The following is a 24859-nucleotide window of genomic DNA, read 5'->3' as shown; positions in this document are numbered from 1 at the left end:
AGGGTGTGGATTTGCAAAGCTGTATGTTTGTCTGAGGCCAGATGCTTGTTAGATGTACAAATAGGCATTGAAAGCATAATGGGGGATTAGAGTCAGCTCTGTACTTGAAGAATACTTGGCCATTAGCCCCACATGTGAAAGGAGGCTGGCAATACACTCTGTCATATGTTTCCTGTAACAGTGACTTCTAGCAAGTTCACAGTGAGGAATTTGAATGAGGTAGGGAGTGACTGGAGCTTGAACTATAGTGCTCACCTATTTTCCTGAACAAGATTCTATAGCAAAATGAGAGATGTCACTGTGGATAAATGATTTTGAACCCTCATTATAACATTGATTTGTAGGACTGATATGTCAACCATGTACCTACCAGACAGAAAACATACCTGAAGAAAACAGAGATTATCTGAGATTGAAAAAATAGAACAAAGAGACACTCTTTTACAAAGAGCTTGGAAACAAAATTCCAAAACATGCAAAGACATCTAAAGCTAATAAAATCAACAGAACATAGATTCATTTCATATGAAATAAATTTTATGGTGTAATCAACTCAGGCTTTATGATCAAAGTCACAGACTAACATATTTTCCATAAAACATTGGAAGCATATGACTACAAATATAAAAATGCAATGGATGGCACAAAATAAACATTTTTCCATAATCATGGAATCTACTAAAAACAGAAGAAAGTATTGAGGAAATGATCCAGAATGTGGCAGATAGAATAAAACAAATTCTAAAAGAAGAATTGGGGAGTTTGAAGAGAATAAGAATGTAAAAGTGTTTTAATAGGAATTTCAGCAAGAAAGAATGGCAAGATGGTTATTTAAAAATAAGAAAGATATTTCAGGAGCCAGTAATTGAGTGTTATGGAATTGAAGAAAAACATAGATTCCAGATTGAAAGGGCTGTTCACATACCAAGCAGGTTACATATAAATAAATTCACTTTGGCATGTCATTTTGAATTTCAGAACATCAATTGAGATTATAGAGAAAATCCAATACACTACCAGAGAGACTCGACAGATCACTCCAGAGATATGTCAGACCAATGCCAATAGATATCAGAAGACAATAGAATAGGACCTTCACAGTGCTGAGGTAGGATAATTAACAAAATTAAATTTTTACTGAGTTGGAAAGGGCAGAATAAAAAATACATTATATTTTCAAGTGGACAAAGCTAAGAGAGCTTAAAATGCAAAACCTTTCCTTTCATAAGGGAAGAATAGATGTAGGTGGATGGTATGGGTTATAAAAACCAAAAAGAAAAATATAAAACAACAAGCATAAAACCCAGCAATGGCAAATATTGAAGAAATATGCTGATGAACATAATTATATAATTAATTTCTACAGAATTATCATGGGATGTTACATTTAAATAAAAAGCTAAAACTAATAAGATGAAGAGGAACTTAGTCAAAGTTAAGGTGATCATGTTTGCTGTTCCCTTTGGTACTACGGTAGATGACCAGCTTTGGGTCTGGGTAATGTGAAAGGGGAGGCCAAATACATATTCAAATCTATTCTAGTATTCTTCTACCTGTGACACTAGTGTTGGAGAAGAGAATAACAATAGATTAACAACTTAATAAAGGGCCACACGTCTATGGAAACCAATTTTCTATAATTACAGGTTCACACCTGTAATCCTAGCTACTTAGGAAGCTGAGATCTGAACATTTTTTCTACACATTTGTTTTTGTTTTTTATCTCTATGTGGCTTGCTTTATTTTGGATTGAAATTAATTTGACAATATGCCAATTTATCTGTTTTCTTTCTGCTTAATTTTCAGCTCCATTTGAGTCTTTAATTGTGCTCTGTTGTATATAAAATTGTGAGAAGGAGCTTAAGTTACCTGCTCATTCTTTTTCTCTTATCCTTTTTTTTCTGCTTTGGATATTATATGTTATCATTTTGTTTATGTTTTAAGTACTAAAATTTTTGGAAAAGATGGATCTTTCCATGAATTACGATCACCTGAATATTACCCACACATTCATTTATCCAGTATAACCTAGGACAAACTCATCCATAAAATTAAGCCCTACCATATGTCAGACATTAGTTACAAGTGACTATTGAGCCCTGAAATTATCTGAATTTTACTAAGACAGTATTTAAAAATTTTCAAATGCTAACTAAAGTTTAAACATATGGTGATCCTTCATAGAAAATGTGTGAAGTTGTAATAGTGCATTGAGTGTTTTACACAATTAACTTGAAACCCTTCTTTGACACAGTTAAGTAGAGTTTTGAAACAAAGAAAGAAAGAAAATCCAGCAATAACTTTGCTAGTGTAGGCATCAGTTGTAGTATTCATTTGTACTTAGAAATAAGTAATGTGATTTTCAATAACATCTTGGTAACTGGGATTTTTTTTTTTTTAGTTACAATTTGGCTATTTTTTTCCTTATCAAGGTCAAACTGTAGCTCCGAGGCCAAGATTATCTATGAAAGTAGAGAAGATGTAAAAGCATTATAATTTGTTAACTATTCATGTAGTAGCCCATTTTAAGATCATGCCCCTTAGTTGTAATATCTTTTGCCCATCTTCAAAGGTGGCTTCACCATCCTTCCACAAGTCCTCTTACTTTTCACAGCTGCAGCACAAAGTGATATTTAATACCTTGGCAATAGTCCTTCTAGCAACACAATCTTACTTTCTGCAGTGTCTTTCCACAGTCTTTCTGTTATCATAAACAAAATCATCCTTCAGAGCAGATCCATCTTTCTAAGATTAAAATTGCCTTTCTTCAGAACTACATCTTGTTTCTCTCACTTTACTTTCAATAACTTTTTATTTTCCTCAAGACTTCATTTTTCTATTTCCCACCTTGCTTTTCCATCACTAGTTCCTTGCCTAGATTTCCCAGTCAGCTTTTCTAGCACTGAGTGTGTGGGGTGGGGTGGGGGCGGGGAGAAGAGGGCTGTGTTATCCCTACACAGACAGCCTCCCAGGCTACTAACGGAGACCATAAAAGCCAACTGGCTGCTTTAAGACCTTTCATTGTTTAGTACTCAAAATTTTCTAAAATAAACATTTTGGCACTGTATTAGCTGCATCCATCACTATACTTTTGTCAATTGCTGTACATTTAAATTGTCCTTTTTTAGCTAGAATGAGTCAAACTGACATAAATTTTGCCAATTCCCCATCTCTTCACTTCATTATTCTGAGCATCTAGCAACTTTTAAATACCTAAAATCCCCAGGGTCATAAAAATGAATGTTCCAGTTTAGTTCATAGTTCCATACAGTATGAAAAATATTATAGTATATAATACGATAGTATGAAAAATACAAATAGCTATTCAAGGAGACATGTTTATAGCAGGATCTGAATGTGGTTGGAGCATAGAAGTAGGATTATTTCAATCCCCATTAATGTTCATGAAATGTTATGACAAATTAAGAGAACAAGAAGCTGTCTTCAGTCACAGATTACATTACTCCAGAGAAGCAGGGAACTTTTTGTTTGTTGAATGGTTTTTACTTTAATGATAATGATTTTACTCCTCATAAATACACTCTCTTTTGAAAGACAGGCCATGAGGGCTTTAAACAGAGAAGAAAAAATAGCCATTGGTTAACTAAAACTACCAGATTCAAACCAATTCTATTTTTTTTTCTTTTCCTGAGAACTTTGTGTTCACTAAACTGGCACTCTACCACTTGAGTCATGCCTCCAGTCCTGCATTTTGATGGTTATTTTGGAGATGGAGTCATTATGATGGTTATTTTCGAGATGGAGTCCAGCAACCAATTCTGTCTGGACAATCCTCCAGATATCAGCCTACTGAGTAGCTAAGAGGATATATGTGAGCCACTGGTGCCTTGAGAGATCTGTTTATCTTTTTTTCTTCTCTTTTTATTTTTATTGTTAAGGTGATGTACAAAGGGGCTTCAGTTGCATAAGTCAGGTAATGGGTACATTTCTTTTGGAACAATGTCACCTCTTCCCTTGTTTTCTCCTAGATTTTTTCCTCCTCCCAGCCCCGTTTGCCCACAAGGTGTATAGCTCTTTTTCAACATAGTGTCTAGCGAGTATCACTGCTGAATTAATTCACCCTTTGTCCCACCATTTCTGTGCTTCCTCTTAACCTCCCCAAATTGGACAAACTTACATAAAAAACAAAAGGTACAGAAATCAAAAACAGTGACAAAGAGGAAAAACAGAAACAAACGGAGAAAAGTAGGGGAAAAATTCCCTATATAAAGTAAAATAAAAAACCTCCCATTTCCATTTTTTGGAGTTCATTTCAATAAACACAATGAATAGAAAAAGACCAAAAAACTACACTTGGACATGATAAACAGGATTCTAAACATAGTGAGACCGAAGGAGGGTATTCTTAGGAGAGGATCACATAGGCTCAATGTGCATATGATCATATGATCATGTAAAATGATGGCTATTGAAAAGATCTATTTTTCTATCTTATTCTTCCTATTCTAGGGCATGATTCTCCCTCTAATGACCTCATTTCTGCTTTGTTCTTTAGTAATCATGTATTTTTATAAGAACTTTTATGATCCTAGAGAACATACTAACATTTACTTTCCTGTTGTTCCCTCTGTATGTCCTAAGAATGAAAGAAATATGTTCTTGAAATCAGTGTCATATTTATGACCAGATTTATTTCCTTAGCTGATCCTTGTGAGTACATTTCTGAATATATTCTTCAGGAAAATGCAGCCATCAAAATTTGAGCTAAAATTATCAGGGCTCATGTCAAGGAGGTAAAAGATTTTCATGTTTGATCACGAGAGGAATATGACAAATACAGTACAAAGATCAACTCAATTGTTCTTTTTTTTTTTTTAAACACTGAGATTCAGTAGCTGTGAATTCTGCTTTGGAAACAGCTCACTCTGTTGCTGTGATGCACATTAGGTTACATTTGGGCCCAAACAAGTAACATCTCTCACTGTTCTACATTATGGAACAGTGGTAGTATCCCTGTTTGTCCCTGATATATTACTGATGCAATTCATTTCGACAATGTATTTCAAATGAAAATTAAATAACTTAGTTTTCAAGTAGTAATTCAAATTCACTCTCTCCTTTACATTCAGATTCAAAACATTATTTGTGGCTGGAGAAAGATGTGACGTGGAGACACTGGAATGGTCTAAAAATGTCTTCAGAGTACCTGTCCTGGACCATTGGTGGCAAACAGGTGAGCATTTCCCAAGCATACACTTTCATATGATTGAAATGCTCAAGTATTCTGCAGTGACTGGCAGAAATCTTAAGCTATGACCACCAGCTCAGTATGCAGATAGTTCTTGTTTTTAGTCAATTTAAGCAACTTTGTGATTGTTAGATTGTCAATAATGTCTTCATAAATGATACAGGCCATCCTTCTTCCCTTGGTCCACTAATGCAGAGCACTAAAGATGTTTTCTTCAGTGTTTTTTTTTTTAAATTTAATTTTATTTTATTTGTGAACATACTGTACAGAGGGGTTACAATTACATGGGCAGGATAATGTGTACATTTCTTAGCAAGCATTGCAGCCTCCTCCTTTGGTTTACCCTTCACATCCCTTCCAGGCCTCCCCCCTCCCCCCCAATCCCAATCCTTCTCCTTCTCCCCTTCCCCCTACCCCCCCCCCCCCCCCACCGACGTTGTAAAGCTCGTTTTGGACATGTCAACTTGTACTTCTCATTGTTGCAACAGGTCCACCTGTATCCTTAAACAACTGGTTTTTCCCCATCTCCTCCACAAGTTATACTGACATCAAATATAGTGAAAGCAGGGGTTATACTGTGGGGGAGGGACATACAAAGCAACAAAGAGATAATCTTATAAATGCGTTAGAAACACATGCATGAAAGAAAAAAACATTAAAGTACATATCTAAGGGTTCATTTTCCTGACATCACATTATCTGACCTTTTCCGCTTGACTCATACATATACTAGATATTGCAAATAAGGGAAACCATGGGACCTATGTTTCTTTGGGCCTGGCTTACTTCACTTAATATAATTTTTTCCAAGTTTTTCCATTTCCTAACAAATGGGGCAATGTCATTCTTTCTGATGGAGACATAGAATTCCATTGTGTATATATACCACATTTTCTTGATCCATTCATCTAGTGAGGGGCATCTGGGTTGGTTCCATATCTTAGCTATGGTAAATAATGCTGCAATAAACATTCTTCAGTGTTTCTTATATCCAACAAGCTACTAAATTTCAGAAGTTGCTTTGTGGTGTCTTCTGGATTCAACCCATCTTCGATTCTACCATTGCCTTTACACTGTGGCTTCATATTATCATCTGCCCTGATTTAAATTGTCCTTATCATTCATTTTGTCATCCCTGTTCACCTGTCCACCCAGGGCAATAATCCCACAGTTCTTCACAGTGTTCTTCCTGTCAGAGGACTCCCTGGCATCCTTTCTATGTCTGACAAAAATCTACTTTCTTCTGACTTATTTTCAAGGAAGAAAAATTTACTTGTCTCCAAAACAATGATCACATTATATGCATATTATTTATTTGCTAATTTAATTTTCTGTATTTCTCATACTGTGGGATCCTTGGCAAACATAATTTCATTGTAAGTAGGTAAAATATAAACTAAGAACAAGCAAATGAGCTTTGTAGGTATATGGGAGTAGATAGTCTATTCTTTGCCTCACTGAGTTTGTAGTTTTACCCAGTTGAACAGTGAAAGTAACTATGAATTATGGAGCATGGTTGCCTTTATGGGCATACCGTATAGTTTGGTTCTAATTAGTTCAAAGAGTTGGACCAATACCTTTATAACACTGTTTTTACTTGACACTGGGTATAGAGGGCAAAGCTTCAAATTTAATTTAGAAAATTAATGAGATTTATTTGTAAATTTGCTCCTAGTTTTAGAATGATCATATTCTGGAAGACCAAAAATTAAAACAAAGTTTTGTGGATTAGATCTTTTTATTGTAAAAATTATACTTTTTATATTATTTTCTTGGATGCTCTCTTTGGAAAAATGTGTTTTCTAAATTACTGATAATATAAAGAATAAAATAAATGATCAGAGCAAGAGATGTACTCCTCACATAACTGGGAATCAGAAAGTGTTTCTTATTCTGTAGCTTTATTTATTAGAGGAAACATTACTTGTCTAAGTACAGATTTGTAACTGTTTAGGAAATATAACACATTGGGAAAAAAAACCACACTATGAATTGATCATAAAAACTGTCTCTGAATAGTATTTATACTATATATATATATATATATATATATATATATATTATTCTCTAAGGAAGTTTTTACTGTTTGTTTGTTTATTTGTTTATTATTTATGTAGGTTGTGGGGTCTGAACTCTGGACCTGGGCACTGTCCCTCAGCTCTTCAGCTCAAGGCTCTACTACTTGAGCTACAGTGCTACTTCCAGCTTTTTTTGCTTATGTGGTGCTGAAGAATCAAACTCAGGGCCTCATGCATGCAAGGCAAGCACTCTACTACTGAGTCACCTTCCCAGCCCAGTTTTTACTGTTATTATCCTGGTCATGAACTCGAGAATATCTTATCACCATTAATGTGATTTTCATGATTTCTCTTATTTAGTCAAAATGGAGTAACTTTACTTAAATGCTTGTCTGAAAATTTTACTCTTGCCAGGTGCCAATGGCTCCAGATACTCAGGAGGCTGAGATCTGAGGATAGCAGTTCATAGCCAGCCTGGGCAGAAAATTCTGTGAGACTCTTCTCCAATAAACTACCTAGCAAAAGCCAGAAGTGGTTCAAGTGGTAGAGCGCTAGCTTTGAACACAAAGAGCAGGAACAGCACCTAGAACACCTAGGCCCAGAGTTCAACCCCCCAGGACCGGCAAAAGAGAGAGCCAGACAAAAAGAGAGAGAATAGTTATGAGTAATAGCTAATATCCTAGCAAACATCAGATAATATTTACCACCAAGTTAAGCTTTGACCAAAGAATATTTTGTGTCACATTTCAAGTTTCCTTCAGGGATCTTCTTCCTTATTATTGACTTGGTAATTTATGTGTTTTATATACTTGCAAACTTATCTGAACCTTCCTTATATGTATGAATAATTCATGAATTTGCTCTTTGATTACATTAATATATGTTTACAAATGAGTTACTTCAAAATTGTGATGTATAATTTGAAATTAGGTAGGGGCATGTTCAGTAGCTTCTAGAACTTATGAATAAAAATGGATAGGTCCTGTGACTTGGTTTCTAACAAGGAATTCCAAAGTCAATTTATTTATATTACCATCTTGTGTTTGTTATCCAAATGTCAATTATGTTAGCAACAGCAGACTTTTACTAAGTTATTCCTCTTTTGATGATTAATATTAGCATTCTTTTTCTATTTGATTTAAATGCTAAGATTCTAAATTGAGAATGAATTTGTGGAGAATCTGGGAAAAGATCAGCTTTCTCTATCCCTCACTGGAGTATTTTAATTAAGACTTTTTGCTGTTCAAAACCATTGGAGCATTCACTTCTTATTTTGGATGGTAATAATATAAACATTTAATATTTCCATGAAAGCAATTGTTCTTTCTGGTTTTAAAGAGGAAGATTGTATCTATTTGATTCATAAATCTGGAAAAACATTGGATTGTCATCCATCCAAAAATTTAACCTTCCAAGTCACTTATCCTTAAAATGATTGAAAACATCTAGTATTGACTGAATTTTCCATTTTCTTCATTTACAGAGATATAGAAGTAGAGATGCTATAATCATAATGGAAAATGGAAAATTAAGAGAATAGTTAAATTTCCCATTAAAATATGCTAATTCATGTTCAGAAATGTTCATGAGCAGCCAGAACTTCATTACTCTCAGTTATAACATCCCTTGATAAATCAATGAATTGCTGTCACTTTTGTAACAAAGAGGAGCTCTTTTGGAAATCAGAGAAGCAGTACAATTTTAAAAGGAAAGACAGCACAGTTCATGGTGCCTTTTCAGAAATTATTTTTGTAATGATAAGAAAGACTAGCAAAATGACTATAAATCCTCTCCTTACGAGTAAATGTTCTAACACAAACATGTTTTCCTTATATTTCAGTGACTATTAAAACTGAAATGTAGTCAACAATATCCTTTCTCGAGATTTCCTGTTTTCTTTCCTCCCTTCCCTTCTAAATTTTTTCCTTTCATTCTAAGGCATATTATCTACTTACAATGATTATAACAAAACATGTTAGATTCTCAGTGTTTAATATTATTTGACTTAGGCAGAAATACTTTATTTTTTCAAGTGGTTTCTATAGGTTCAACACAGAAACTACAAACCAATAATACTTACATTCCACAAAGACTTTTATAAAGAACAATTTATTGAAGGTTTTATTTATAAACAGAATTCATAACTTTCACTGGTATAGTTCCCATCAGGAGATATGGAATGAAATTCTTCCACCTCCCTTTGTACAACTAATAAAGGTAACTACATTTCTTAAAAGAAGTGCTTCCACTGTCCTCCTATTCAGAAAGTGGTAATTAGGTAATGACCACATATTTAAGGAGCAATAAGTAATTATGTTGTTTATTTTATGTCCTTACTTTAATGAGCAATAAAGTTGTATTTTTTTAATAGAAGTAAAACCTAAGGAGGAATTTCAATCAGTAAATGATAGTCACCTAATAAATTGAGACATTGGTGATGATTGAAGTCATTAATTTTACTTTATCTGCCTTGAGTCATCTTTTTTGACTTCTTGTAACCTGGAGTAATCAACATGTTATTCTCACTATCTGAGTAAATTGCTGCAGTTTTAATTCTGAAGTAACAAAAAAAAGAGTCCAAATTCTCCTGGAAGGTGGATTTTGGTAAGTTTCAGCTTTTATTAAAGTGGACCTAAAGGCTGTAGACAACTTTAATCATGCCAGTCTCAATCAAAATTATTGTTCCATAGGGTACACGTAAACTAATTCCATGTTGTAAAAATACATCAAAATGACTTGATGTCATAATCCTTATTTTGCAGTTTTTGGTGAAATGTACTCTCTGAGAACAGGTTATTGGTACAATAATGTTTTTATGCATAATTTTTTTAGGTTTGCCAAATTCATTTTCTTATTCTTAGGTAAATCTGGGCAAGATATATTAGACCAGAATTTTTTAAAGAATGGATACATTTTGAAGATGATAATTGTTAAAGAATATAAAGCATTATGTACAAGAATCAAACCTACAAAGCAGAACAATTCATTGTAATCTGAAAATTACTACCCTAGGTAGAGATTTCCATGTTAGACACCACTATTAGCATTATGTATTATTTCTCCCATGCAAGCATTGTACAACACTTAATAATTGTGAACTTAATAAGTATGTAACAAAGTTGAAGACACATTTTTTTTTTTCTGGAGAATTCTTTTCCATTGTTACCCTTGTATTTTCAAGTGTACTTTCATGTGTCCATGTTAACATATTTAAGTTGAAGGGATTTCAATCTGTCAGTCTACAGTTTAAGACTAATCTAGTATGGGGAATTTTCTTTATTTCTGGAGTTCAAAAATAAATGCATTCCCTCCTAATCATTCTCCCCCCCCTTTTTTTATCATACATGGATTTCTTTCCCTATAAACACACTTATCTGTGTCTCATGCAAAATCATATATCAACTTTTACTAAAAAAATAATTTGCCTTCCTAGAACTAAACCATAAAAGGCTGCATGTGGCTAGATAGACATGAGGAAAGTCTATTCTCCATGACTTTACCTTGAGGGCTCAATGTTCAATTGTTTATAAATCTATCTCTACCAGGTCCCAATAGTCATTTGTAACTAGTTCTCTAGCCACAAATCGGTGAGCATAATATTTCCATACATGATCAAGTGCTGTCTTCTATGCTTTGACATTTAACTCTTTCTTATTCCCTGTTTCTGAATTTTGTTCTGTAGTTTCGGAATCTATGAGCTATGTTGAAAGAGATTCGTTAAAGTACATACCCTATGCCTGTGTATTAAAAGACAATAGATTGAACTACTGTGAGTTGCACAATACAGAATTCAATGAGTGAGTTGGCTGGACTGACAGAGCCATTGTTTCATCAAGTGGGTTTTTCAAAAGATGCCCTCTGCTACTTTCAAGCTTAGAAGGCACAGTCGTTCAGTAATACAGTTTCTGGCTGGTACATTTTTGTTTTCCACAATGGAATGGTCAGAAATAAACTCATCCCCTTTTTTAACTCATAAAAAGTTTTTTTTTGAGATCGCTGAGCCTGAGAAGTTGCTATTGGAAAAAAAGCAGTTACAAAAGCAGTATCATCCCCTCACTACACTTAAAGATGGCTGTGACAATGTCCATCTGGTGAGAGTGAAAGAAAAGTCTTCATGTTATCACTGTTCCCTGGAAAAAAGTATTTTTTTCTCATTTAGCACAGTCTTTGTTAGTTTAAAGTAGTGATTTTACTGTTATTTGGAGTAAGCAGGAACTTGGAGGTAAACTACATGAATTTGGTTTGTGGAAAGAATAATCTTTTGTTGAATGTAAGGCATGTTTGAAAAGACTCTTGTCTTGAAAGTAACTGTTTACAAATTGTCAATCCACTTCAAAAATCAATCTCCAAACGGAGCATGAGTCATAGAATCATCTTCATCTTTCTGGAATTATAGTGAGAAATGCACATCAACAAGTTGTTATTTTTTCCTCAAATACCACTCTATATAAATTAATGGAGAAATACAGAATGGTTTATTAGAGCCATTACTTGTGCCCATCATTTTGTTACTTATATGTTTTGACAAGAGACCAAAACATGGAAAATTGATGGACAATAGAGTTAGTTCTCAATTTCTCTTGGCCTTGATCCTAAAAAAGTTTTAAAAAATGTCATGTTTTTATAAATCTTCACTAGAACAAGAGTTTCTACAGCTTTCCTTGAGTTTTTTTACCCTTAAGATTTTTTTCTTTTTTCTTTTTCTTCTTTTCCTGGAAATTTAATTCCCCATGTCTTGTAAACTCTTGCAGTAGGCTCACTGGCCCCGCAAAATAGCTCCAAATTCCTCCTTTGCTGTCAGTCTTAATTTCAAAAGCAGCACGTGACTGTGCTCCTTGGGAAAACTATGTGGGGAGTCCAAAGTGATACTAAATTCTGTTCAGGCTGTATTTAAATCCAAGTTCAGCCACTGACTCTGTGGCCACAGGCAAGTCTTACATGTTTCTTAAGAGTCTTATTAGGAAGCTTTACATGAAGTGAAATAACATGCATCCTAGACCCAAAATACAACCTCCCATGTGAGTACTCACAGAGGCATAGGATTATAGACACGATTGAGTTGTATAGTGCATACAGAAGTGAAACTCCTTGGATTAAGACATTCAAACTGTTAACAGTTTGTCAAAATAACAACAGAAAATGGAAACAAGTTTAATGAGGGAGCAGGTGGGAGGGGGGGAGATGAATGAAGAAAAGAACCAGGGAGAAATCCATGAAGAATACTCAATGTCCATATGTGATAGAGGAAGTAGGAAATGGGAAATGGGTCTGGGGAAGGGAAAGGGCAGGAAATAAGGGAGGATGATGGAAAGGGTGACACTGATTAAGACGCACTGAATATTTATTTACAAGGGGTTTGCAACTTAACATGTTAAGTTACAAGCTCCTTGTAAAACCTATTAGAGTTTAGTAGATAAAACAAAGACATAGATGACAATAAAAAACTGAATTAAGTGAAATATGTACAAATAGCTTGTGTTCACAGTCCATAGTTACCTTTACATCAGTTTGCTTTTCTTTTCTTTTCTGTGAATAACCTTTCATTATTATAAGAGCCATCTTTAACATCATAGCCTGTAGAAGCACTTCAGAATTTAAGAAAACTTAGAATGTAAGAGAGTTGAATTTGTTAATGTCAAGTAGCTCATTAACATTAGAACCTGAACTGCTATTGTTCTATGTGGTACAGGGTTCTTTCTTCCTATATTTTATCTCATGCCTTCATGAGTTCCTTATTTCTTTTCTAATTGAAGTACAGCTTATTTATGGGCTTTTTCACAGCAGCCTGCTGTGAGGGAGTCAGATAAGACCAGTGCCTCACAGCTCACATTAATGGTTTGCTTACAGTACACAATATTAGATTGCTTTGAATTGTTCTAAACTATAATCATACCATCTTACGATACAATGATTACATTGATTTTCTTTCACCAGTGTACATCTCACTGTTGCTCTCTCTGCTACCAACATTCAGCTTACTTATAGATCATTGTATAGATTCAGAGGTAAGAGAGTGATTTCTTTACCTATTGCCTCTCTGCCTACAATGATGCTTGATTAGTGTAGTCATCAGTACCAAGAATTAATTTATTATCTACAGCATTTAACTATCAACTTCTAAATCTACATTGTTTCAATGTAGTCTTTTTAGTTATAGAAATAACTACTCTAAGAGATGGATAGAAGATTGCCAGATGTATCAAGGGCTCTTATTTACAGAGAAGGACTTATGAACTTGCTCCTTCGTCATTTTCTTTAAGCCTTGTTCATCTTCTCTCTGCGTGGTCTTAACCTAAGTGTCTGCTTATTGCTCTTTCCTTATATTCCAACTACCTTTTAATTTTTTAGTATAATTAAGATTTTTTTCCTTGTCTTCCACCTCTGCTTAACTTTACCAGACCTCCACCATCTCACTGATCTATTGTTGTTGCATGGAATTTTTACCACAGGGTTCCAGTTTGCAACCAGATTGGAGCCAATATTGGAGTGAACTCAGAGCCTGGGCACTAACCCTTAGCCTTTTCACTCAGTGCTGGCTCTCTACCATTTGATTAACAGCTCCACTTTCATTGTTTACAGATTAATTTGGACTGGATTGCCTAGCAAATGCTTGTTTCATCCATCATTACTGGATTAATTTATATTTCTTAACATGGCCTGAAAGACATTTTATAATCTGCCTCTTGTCACCTCCCTCAGTCCTACTGCTACCTCCAAGATTTTCTCTGCTGACTAACGAGTAGTCCCTTGATGGTGTTATATGAACCTTCGCACATGCTGCTATTTCTGTTTGCCATGTTATTCTACTTTAAACTTCCCTTCTTCCTAAAGAAATGTCTTTTCATGAGTAGAATATATTCAACAAGCACTGACCTTTGGATAGCATTTCAGAAGTAAGAAAAGTTTGTAACAGAATTATAACATAACATATAGTCTCTCCCTCTGAAGCCCTCTATTTCTCTACTGCATTCTGTGATTTGCTATTTCGTTTTTAAGAATCCTGGTATTAATAATGGGAAGTGAAGCATGGGAATCACATCAGAAGGGTATGCTTACTAGTCAGAAAACAGTGTCTGAGCAAGAAATACCAGGGACTGCAAAATGTTTGATCCTGATGATATAAATGGCTAAGGCAAACAGAAAAAAGGAACTGATGTCATCTGCAAGATAGGATAATATATGCATGTACCTCCATACAATTTTTCCAAGAATTACACTAAATCATTTTTAAAAGATGTTTTGATATCTTAACATCTGTCCCAAATATATATTGCCATATAAGCAGACCAAAGCCTTTGCTTAACAATGGCCTATATTTCATGATTTTGTGAATGTAGTTCTCCGTGTACTATTGATGAAACAAACAAAAACCAAACAACTCCTATAATATTCACTGGTAATTGGGCTGCTTTAGGGGCCTTAGACAGCTTTATTCCCATGGCAAAAGATAACTAGAAGGCTTAATTTACTGAGGACTTTATAACAATGCCCCCCCCCCCCTCACCTTTTTTTTCTTGGTGTCCTGAGGATCATGAGGTATCTTCTGTGTGTGACAGCTCAAGGGATTTGAGTGTACATGCTTGGCACATATTTTACATAACAACTTTGTTTCTAGGAGATGCTTTTGTGAGAATTATTCCCTGTAGTCAGGAATCCTTCTGTGGTGCTTGAACACTCTTGCGTTCTTTCTAAATATGTAATAATTCAAAGTTAAGGCAATCTTCTACAACCCGTTAGAAACATTCCTGTCGCTATCTCTCAACCCTTATAAAGATTCCCTGTTAGGTACTCCTGAAAAGGCATTAGCTAAATGGAAATGTATTCATTTGTAGGATTCTTATGCATTTTATAAAGATCGTGAAGTTGTCCTTTCAAAACACATCAATTAATATACACATGAATACATGTGAAACAGAAATGATTATCTTTGTTTCCTGTAGACAATGTACTTATAATCACGTGGCTACCATTTTCTGTCATGTTCAGTCCTAATTCTCCAGCCTAACTTGTAAATTGTCATAAGAATAGGTTCCTGATGGTTAGGGAAGTGACAGGAATTCATTAACCAATTATTCTAATACAACTTCTGTCTATCTCTTCATTTCTTCTCACTAGTATTTCTTGAAGTCCAAATTAAAAAAAAAAAATCGCATCATAGAATGTAAATGATGAGCAAATGTTTAAAGAAATTATATTTTCATTGTTTTAGTTCATTAATTTTTTTTGTTCAAAAACTCTTGTTAGCTAATAACATCCTTTCAGACTAAAATCTTAAGGTTTTATGATGAATTGAAATAGGCTCTCATTAACTGTCCTCAATATCTTTAAACTTATTTCCTTTTTATTTTGGTCAGTTATGGGGCTAGAACTCAGGGCCTGGGCTCTCTTCTTGAGCTCTTTTGCTCAATACTAGCACTCTATCACGTGGATCCACAGAGCCACTTCTGGTTTTCTGGTGGTGAACTGGAGATGAGTCTCACAGACTCATGCTGACTTTGAAGTACAATCCTCAGATCTCAGCCTGTTGAGTAGCTCAGATATAGGCACAAGGCACCAGAGCATTGCTTAATTTCCCATGAATACTTTTCTTACTCATTCTGATCAATCTCATTGATTGCACAAACACTGTAGGAATAAACCTATCTCAGAGCCACTAAATTTGAGGATCCTTCCTCCTTCATTTTTTTCTGAGTATTTGTGTGTCACATACCAATACTTCTTTACACAAATGTTACCTTCTCAAGTAGGTAGTTGCAACTCAACCAATATAAATCTATAAACCTTCCATGACTTCTTTTATAGGCTGTCTGTGTTTTATTTTTTCTCTTATTATCTATCAGTCTTTAACAGATATTTTATTTTTACATTATTGTACATTCTTTGTCTCCCAAACTAGGATGTGCCCTCCATGTGACTTCAGTAGGTTGCTATTTCCCCAGTTCTAACAACAGACACCCCAGCAAATCATAATTTTGCAATAAATATTGTGAATAAATAATTTCTATTGTTGCTATTCCCACTTGCAAAATGGGAGTCAGATTTATTCCGTGGCATCCAGGTCATTTTTACTTCCTGCTCACATTTACTACACTTCCTCCTCCTCCTCCTCCTCCCTCCTTTTTCTTCTCCTTCTTCTCCTCCTCCCCCTTTCTCCTCATCTTTCCCCTTCCTCCCCCCTTCCCCCTCCTCCCCCTTCCTCCTCCTCCTCCTTCTTCTTCTGCTTCTTCTGCTCCTTCTTCTGCTTCTTTTCTCCTCTTCCCCTTCTTTCTTCCTCTTCCTCTTCATTATAATTAGCCTAGTTTACTTGTTTCTTCTTTGAAATAGCTGTGTGGCATAGAAAAGAGTGTTTAGATTAGATTGTATTGACTACCTATCAGTATCTGTTTGTCATAATACTATTTTCTTTTCTCCCTGTAGTTGGGTGGTCAGGTTAAATGCAATCATAAATAAAAGGTGCACCCACTGTACTTAATTTATATTTGAAAGAAAATTATATCTAATTGTTTGCTTCCTTTTTTCCACAGGATAAGAAATTTCAAGGAATACTAATTTGGTAACAATTCACCATGCAATCAAGTAGGGTGAGGCAGTAAAGATGTTCTGAGAAGAATGAAGTTTCTCTAGTACTTTCAATGAAGTATGAGATCAATGTGCCAATTTGCTGTTCTTCACTCCCTTCAGTTCTTAACCATCTTCTTCCTTGCTGGTTCTTATCTAAAATAAATCATGTGGTGGTTGACTGGGCATTTTTTTAAAGCTGGATGTCTTTGTAAAGATTCCTCCCAATGAAGTTTTCCAATTCTCTTCTTCAAAGAGAATGTCTGGGTTTTGTTGAGTGTAGCTATTTCCTAATCACCACATGACATCAGAATTTCCTGTCTCCCTAGATAACTCGTAGGCAGTTAATTATAGCCTGGGTAGTGTGAAGCAGATGTTTTCAGAACATCTTTGAAATGGAGCTTTGGGAGCCCTTTCAGTTAGGGATGGCACTATGCTGGGGGCTTTCTCTAACCTGAAGCCTATTTTTCACTTGTACCAGTTTGAGGGATGGGTGTTATTTGGGGCTATTTGTATGAACATGTAGTACATGTGTGCCTGTGTATATGTTTGTGTGTGTGTGTGTGTGTGTGTGTGTGTGTGTGTGTGTGTGTGTGTGTACTGGTGTGGCAGCTGGGCCTGTCCTCAGATACCAAGAAGTTCAGTAATTCAAAAGGAGAAAACCAAAATATCTTTGGTAGTCTTTCTCATCCTACATTCCAACTGTAATTCTTATTGTTAGAACCTGGGAACTGCCATTTGTCTGTGTTTGTTGTAAAGGTCACTAGTAATAGTGTTTTTTCTAATTCTATAAAGAAGGACAAAGGGAGAAAATCAAAATATGTATGGTAGTCTTTCTCATCTTACTTTCCACCTGTAATTCTTATGGGTAGAACCCAGGAACTGCCATTTGTCTAAGTGTTATAAAAGTCACTAATAGTGCCTTTTCTAGCTCTGTAAAGGACAATGGGATAATTAAATTACTAGTGTTTAAACTATACAGGTAGAGTTTTTTGTTTTGTTTTTGTTTTATTTATTTCCAGTCCTGGGGCTTGATCTCAGGGCCTGGGCACTGTAACCGATCTTCTTTGTGCTCAAGGCTAGTGCTCTACCACTAGAGCCATAGTGCTACTTCCAGCTTTTTTCTGAGTGGTTTATTAGAGATAAGAGTCTCCTGGACTTTTCTGCTTGGGTTGTCTTTGAACTGTGATTCTCAGACCTCAGTTTCCTGAATAGCTAGGATTACAGCAGTGCCCTTCTGCTTTATCTACTTAAAGTAACCTGTATGGGTCATCCTTTTCAACTGTTTACAGTTTAAAGTCAAGTGAATGATACAGAAATAACATGCTATCCATAGCTGTTTTACATTCATAACCTATTAAAACAATTGAAGGTTATAAAATAATAAATTAATAAGAAGTAATCAAAAAGATACAAGAATCTCAGGTGTGTGTGTGTGTGCGCGCGTGCTGGGTGGGGGGGCGGGTTACCTGGGTAGTGAGTACTGACAGTAAGCTTTGCTAATCGTTTTTTGCATCTTTATTTAAGACTGGAATCTATTCTCACTTCATCTTCCCACATTCCCTTGTCCCCAAGGGAAAAAGAGTGGAATATTGGCATCATTCATAAGAACCCACATTGAGATGAGACAAAGAATGGTGCAGTTTGAATTTTGCAGTTACAAAGGAGGGTGGTGGTTGTTGTTGTTGTTTATTTGTCCCTTAGGGGATAGCTACTAGAACCACTAGTGGTTTCTAGACTCACTCAGTACCTTTGATGAGTCTAAAGCCATCTGTTGAAAAGATGTGGAGGCCTTATTTAAGAACTAGAGTTTGAACTGCAGATGATGGGAGTGTCCCTCTTGGATTCAGCTTGATAGGAAGAACTTTGAAAAGAGATTGAGTTTAGCAGCTGCCTTCCACCCAATTGGAAGAGGAGCAGATGCAATTTCCAGAGGCTGTCTCCTCTTCAAATGTGTCCTGGGAGCTTCTGTTTTGTGCTGAACACAATTATGGCCCCTGTCAACCTTGTATTAAGAACCTCATCCTGCAAGGTCGCTTCCTGTTGTTAGCCCTGATTTTGCATCTCACATTTGTTTTGGAGGAGATCTCACATGAACAGTAGACATTTTTCAAGAAGCAAAGGAGAGAATACTTCCATCCATGTGGTTCTCCTTCTGTCCTTCGTGAGGCAGAGAAAAGGACAATAGTATTGCACGGCTATGGAATACCACTTCTTAATATACCTTCCATTTTATCCATACAGCACCATTTTTGAAGTCTTTGTTAGGCATCAGAAAATGAATAGTCTTGCTCAATATCTACTTACCTTCACTAGTGACTATATGGCTATGGAGCTCATACAGTCATTACTTAGGAACTTAGTTTTAATGTTCAAGAACTCATCTTCTGTTCTTGATGCCACATGACCCACCATCCATAAAATGTGAGTAATGAAATAATCCACTTTGGAAGTTGTAAACAGTAATAAATCCTTCCCCTCATTCTAAAGTGATATAAATATATGAAAAATTATAGCAGAGTTCTTGGTGGAAAAAATATATTGTGCCTGCTAAGAAGACGGGTGTTTCTCTCTCTCTCTCTCTCTCTCTCTGTCCCCCCCTCTCTCCATCTCTCTCTCTTTTTCCCTCTCTCTCCTCTCTTATCCACACATTGCTCTCAATATATTCTTTTTTTTTCTCAATATATTCTAATGCTGCCCTCCTATAGATAAAACTCATGTCTCAAATATTCTATTAATACTGTTTGTATTTATAAATAACAAATATATTCTTCTATGAAAAATGATTGGTTTCAGAGCCTGTGGAATAGCTGCTATTGTTCTGGTTATTACAAGATGAGTCAGATAAACAAGTTTAACATCTTTGTTAATGTATGCTGGCTCATTATACATTTTTGTTTTAAAATGATAAGTTTATAGTCTTGAATAATAGAGCTTGCACATCTGGTTTCCTATGATTTGAATTCGGCATTTTGGTGTACTGGTAAAATAAGCTTGAGATGTGGGGGTCTCTAGGCAAGTCAAATCCTAAGACAAGCAGAGCATGATAAAAATTTAAAACATTTGGGCAATGTATTCCTGAGAACAAATGACAGTACCATAAATATTTAGCACATAGACTAAATTTGCTATGATCAATATACTAATTTAGAGTCAGGAGAAAGCTTCTTTTCTCGTGATCTTTTAGACTTAATGTGTTATAGAATCTTCACAGTAACATACTTTTCTATCCTTCACATTCCCTGCTCCATCACTGGGAACACTAGAGTATTCTTCCTTTCCTTTACAAAAACCATGTGTATAAATGATAGTAAATGTGTGTGTGCTGGTCCTAGGGCTTGAACTCAAAGCCTAGAAGCTGTCCTGAAGGTTTTTTGTTTGTTTGTTTGTTTTTTGGTTTGAGGCGAGCACTCTACCACTAATTCTAGTTCTGGCCTTTTTGCTAGCTAATAGAAGATAAGAGTCTCATGACTTTCATGCTCTGGCTGGCTTTGACCACTGTTCTCAGATATCAACTTCCTAAGTAGCTAGGATTACAAGCATGGGCCACTAGTGCCTGGTTGTGTCCTTAACTTTTAAAAATGTAGATGTATTAAAAGTACTGGAATGTGTGTGTGTGTGTGTGTGTGTGTGTGTGTGTGTGTTTTGCTTTATTAGAGAAATGCACATCTAAATTGCTTTTCGGGTTTTTTTCCCAAAAAAATTATTGAAGAAAACAATATAACTTCCTTTGGAATAAGGACAACAAAATGTGGTTGATGATTGCCCCCAAGTGGTATTTATTACTTTTTATCTACCTTCTTTCAAGAAAGAATAAATCATCTGTGTATATCTTAAATTAGATTTTCTGCAAGAAAGGAGAACTGAGTTCCTGTTCTTGATACATATAAAGTTCAAACTCTGCTCTCGGACTAAGATGAAGGACCAATCTTACATCTACACTATTATCTATTCTTCATGCAATAAGAATAAAATGAAATCTACTGTGGATTAAAGGCTCATGTACTGAAGACACATTATTTCCCATGTGGAACATTAATTAATAACTTGTATTTCTTTCTCCAGAGACTGGATCTCCAATTACAGCATCATGTATTGGATTAGGTAACTCTAAAACACCTCCACCGGGGCAAGCAGGGCAATGTGTCCCAGGATACAATGGTAAGAATGACCCTGGCAATGTAAAATGTGTGATATTAATGAATTTGTTGTTTTCCTGAACCCAGTGTTTACTATATGTCACCTAATAGGTGGGTAATAGGTATTTGATTGTATGAGTATTTTGAATTAAATATTAATGTCTTGGCTTAGGGTTATGACTCATCCCTGTAATCTCAGGTAGCTGGAAAACAGAAAGGAAGATAACGATTCCAGGCTACATTCAGCAAAAAAATATAGTGAGACTTTATCTCAAAAACTAAGCAGATTGGGAATGGTGGCATAGACCTTTAATCCCAGCTATACAGGATTTATAGGTAGGACTGAGGCTAGCCTGAGCAAAAAGCATGAGACAGTACCGAAAACAAACAAGCCAAAGGGGCTGGAGGTGTTCTTCAAAATAGGAAATTTGCTTGCCTAACAAGCATTAGGCCTTGAGTTTTAAGCCCTTGTATTCACACACACACACACAGAGTTTTAAACCCCTGTATTTACACACTCACACACACACACACACACACACACACACACACACACACACACCACAAAATATATACATACTGGGGAGGGAGTATCAGAAAAAAGAAGACAGGGAAGAGGAGAGAATGCCTTACATTTTGCTGTCTAAAACAATATCGTATGACTTAAGAAACATGCTCTAAATGACTAAAATAAGCAGGAACATTTCAATTTATACATTATTCAATATATACATTATTATATATACAAGACCAACTAGATGTCCAGCATTTATATCTATTATTTGAGTTTTATGCTGAGGTATGTTTGCTTCATAGATATTATAACCACTTGGAGGTCAGAAGTAAGTGGATGCCTAGAAAATATAACACTTTAGCTAGGTCACAGGGCTGGATTAATCCTCAGGAAGATGCACATTCTTTTGTATTATTGGGTAGTTCCTTTGTTCTCATTTTAAAAGCTGTCATTTTGCTCACAACACCCACTGACATTTAATTTGAGAATGATAACAAGGCTTTTGACACTTTTTGGCTAAAAATGAAGCCAAAGGGTAAGATTTCTAACAATATATATGTACATATATATATATGTGACAGAGAGATGTCCTCTTAATATTTTAGTTAGGTTTATTGTAATGACCATAATAATCAAATAATTTCCCTTGGACTATGCTTCCTAATTGGCTGGCTGGTCCAGATCATCTAACCTTTTAGATGTTCTTTTTTTTTTCAAGTTTCTAAATAGAGACTGTAATGTCATACACTTTCTATACCTGGTATGTTGTGCTTTCATATAAAAAAGCATTAATATAGTGCCTGAAAACAGTAAGATGAAAGTAAGCCTTAGCTAATAATACTACAAATATTTCAGAGAAACCAGAAAACTAACGACTCAGACCCATATATTCATTTTCAAGACAAGAAAAACAGGCACAGAGGTGACATAACTTGCATAAAGTCACATAATTTAGTTTAGTAGATTTATAAGGGACATTTCCTTAACACACATTTCCTATTTGCATATAAAGTATACAACTTAGAGATCTGTCTTTTGCTTCTCTAGGGAAAATATCATATTTTCATTTTTGGACAACATATTTTTAAGGAAATGTGAATCATTTAATCTATCAGATATATTTATAAAGCCATTCCCCCCTCCCCCCGCCAAGCTTTCTTTAAAAATTTGTAAGCACAGTGGTTTCTCTAGCCATAGAAAGGTGAACCCAAATTTAACAAATTCTCCAAGTGATCAGTTCTGTCATTCTTTTGTGCTGAGACATTTTTAGAGGTTGCTGATTGTGGAAGTTATTGAACACATTTTTCTCTTAGTATTTCAGTGCCATTTTTATATCCAGCTGTAAGATAGTTAAGCTTTGATGACCCAGGGAATTTCAATGTAGAAGCTTCTCATTGTCTGGAAGCCATCGAATTCCAAACAGAGTAAGTTATAACTTCCATAACTGAGAAACTAGTGACTTTGTGAGTAATGATTTCTATGTAGATTTGAAAGCATAATACACAGGATACTTTGACCAAGGAAAGACAGTACTTTGTGCTAAACATCAGTGTAATGGTAGCTTGTTGTTTGATTGACATGCTTTCCAACAATTTCTTTTACTACTGTGACAAGAAGAGAATGTCTCCCATTTTATAGATGGGACTACTCAAGGGACAATAGAGCACACACAAGGACTTCTAATAATTTGGTCATTGTGTAGAATTTAGGGAAACAATGATGAATCCAGATGTGCTCTCCACCCATAATGATCCGTCAGTCTAATGAGATGCACATAGGTACAGCGCTACAAATTAAGTGTCCAAATAGTTTTAAAACAAAACAGTTCAGGAGCCCAAAGAGGGGAAAATTGTCTTCCTGGTGATGGAGTCACATGAAGAATCTATGAAAGCTTGATGGTGATGATATATCTTCATTCTTACTTTGTATTGATGGTTACAGAAGGTAGATATAAACTGAAATATAATCACTTTCAATGATGGCCAAGATAACACAGGAAGTATTGTGATAAAGTTTTGGAAAAGTACATTAATCTAATTTAACTATCACAAGTAGTTATTAAACCTAAAATCACAATAAGAGATTTTCCACGGTTTTAAATGCCTTTTTATTTTGTGTTTGTATTTTTGATGCATTTTATAGCTGTTTCTCTTAGTTTTTGGGAAAAAAACTGACCATATTTTAAATGTGCTTGAGTGAGTACATATGAGCAGACGTGATGATATTAGTATGAAAATTGAAAAACAGCTTTTTCTAAAGCTTGACTTTGAAGAAAAAATTATGATCTTGGAAGAAATAAATGCATGTACGCTTTGCATTTTTAAAAGATGCTCTACCTAATTTATATGTAGAAAATATAGAAACACACTTCAAGTTTTGAGGTTATACATTTTAACTTATATTTTATTTTATAGTTATGATTTTGGATGACAACATGCAAAAACTGAAGGCTCGATGTCTAGGAAATATTGTGGTAAAGTAAGCAAAATTTTCGGTACTACTATAAAAAGATCAAAAGTTGGTGGGTTAAGGAAAAAAAATGGAATGATTACATAGCACAAGTGAAGAGTGTCCAGAATGAGTGTATGCACTGCTGAAGTATACTGTTAACTGTTCATTTAAACCTGGGTCTATTCCTTAGAATTGATTTCCTGATTGAACAAGTTATTTAAAAAAACTTACTTACCAAAAATATAAAGAAGGAAATAGTTTCTGTACTTCCATTCCTGTAAAAACATACCCTTGATTGTGTAGCATGTAGTTGTGATACAAAATGATGTTTTAGTCTATGGGGGAGTAGGGGAACAGGGACAAGATGGTCTTCCCATAGATTATGGTAAAGTGGAGAAATTCCTCTCCCCTAGATACATGCCTGTATTGCCACAAAACTTTCAGAGTTTATGGTCACAGTATTGGGAACAAACCTACTCCACCATCAGTCATATAAAAGTGAGTCATAAATAAATATGTATGGTATGTAATAGTTTAGGTGATCATGAATGACTAAGTCACTAGTTCATGAAGTTAAAACGGTATACATTTTATCATTATTTATTGTTACTTGCACAGAAGCATTTATTGTAAAATACCATGGTGTTTAATGCTTGCAGGAATCTATTCATTGCATTTCATCATCTACGTGGAATAATTAACCTATACCATTTAGGTTTAGGTAAACATGCTTAATGCTGTGCTCATGCAATATTAAGAACCATCTAAAGACATGTTTCTCAGAATACATCCTACCATTGAACAATATCTGAATGAATATGCCTGTCCATATTTTGACATTTTATAGATCTGAAGCAATTAAATTTGGGATTTGCTGTCTTTCTTCAATTCTGCCTTAGAATTATGTTTAATCTTTAAACTGTCTTCTAATTTTTCTTAAATCTCCACTTTGAGCCGCTTAGGCCTTTAG

General features: G+C 35.1%; 1 protein-coding gene across 1 annotated transcript in view; it reads left to right on the top strand.

The window, feature by feature from the left end:
- The window catches only part of Acss3 (acyl-CoA synthetase short chain family member 3), a 143812-nt gene that overhangs the window by 96360 nt on the left and 22593 nt on the right, over positions 1-24859 (top strand). Inside the window, exons 9-11 of the mRNA XM_042698913.1 lie at positions 5091-5194; positions 20851-20946; positions 23853-23916. Of these exons, the coding sequence (XP_042554847.1) occupies positions 5091-5194; positions 20851-20946; positions 23853-23916 (264 nt within the window). The remainder of the gene's footprint in view (positions 1-5090; positions 5195-20850; positions 20947-23852; positions 23917-24859) is intronic.

Source organism: Dipodomys spectabilis, unplaced genomic scaffold (genome assembly GCF_019054845.1).
Source record: "Dipodomys spectabilis isolate Male_0828 unplaced genomic scaffold, ASM1905484v1 ptg000234l, whole genome shotgun sequence".
In the NCBI taxonomy this organism is placed as follows: Eukaryota; Metazoa; Chordata; class Mammalia; order Rodentia; family Heteromyidae; genus Dipodomys; species Dipodomys spectabilis.
The sequence above is the reverse complement of the archived record's forward strand: the minus strand, read 5'-3'. Positions and strand labels throughout refer to the sequence as shown.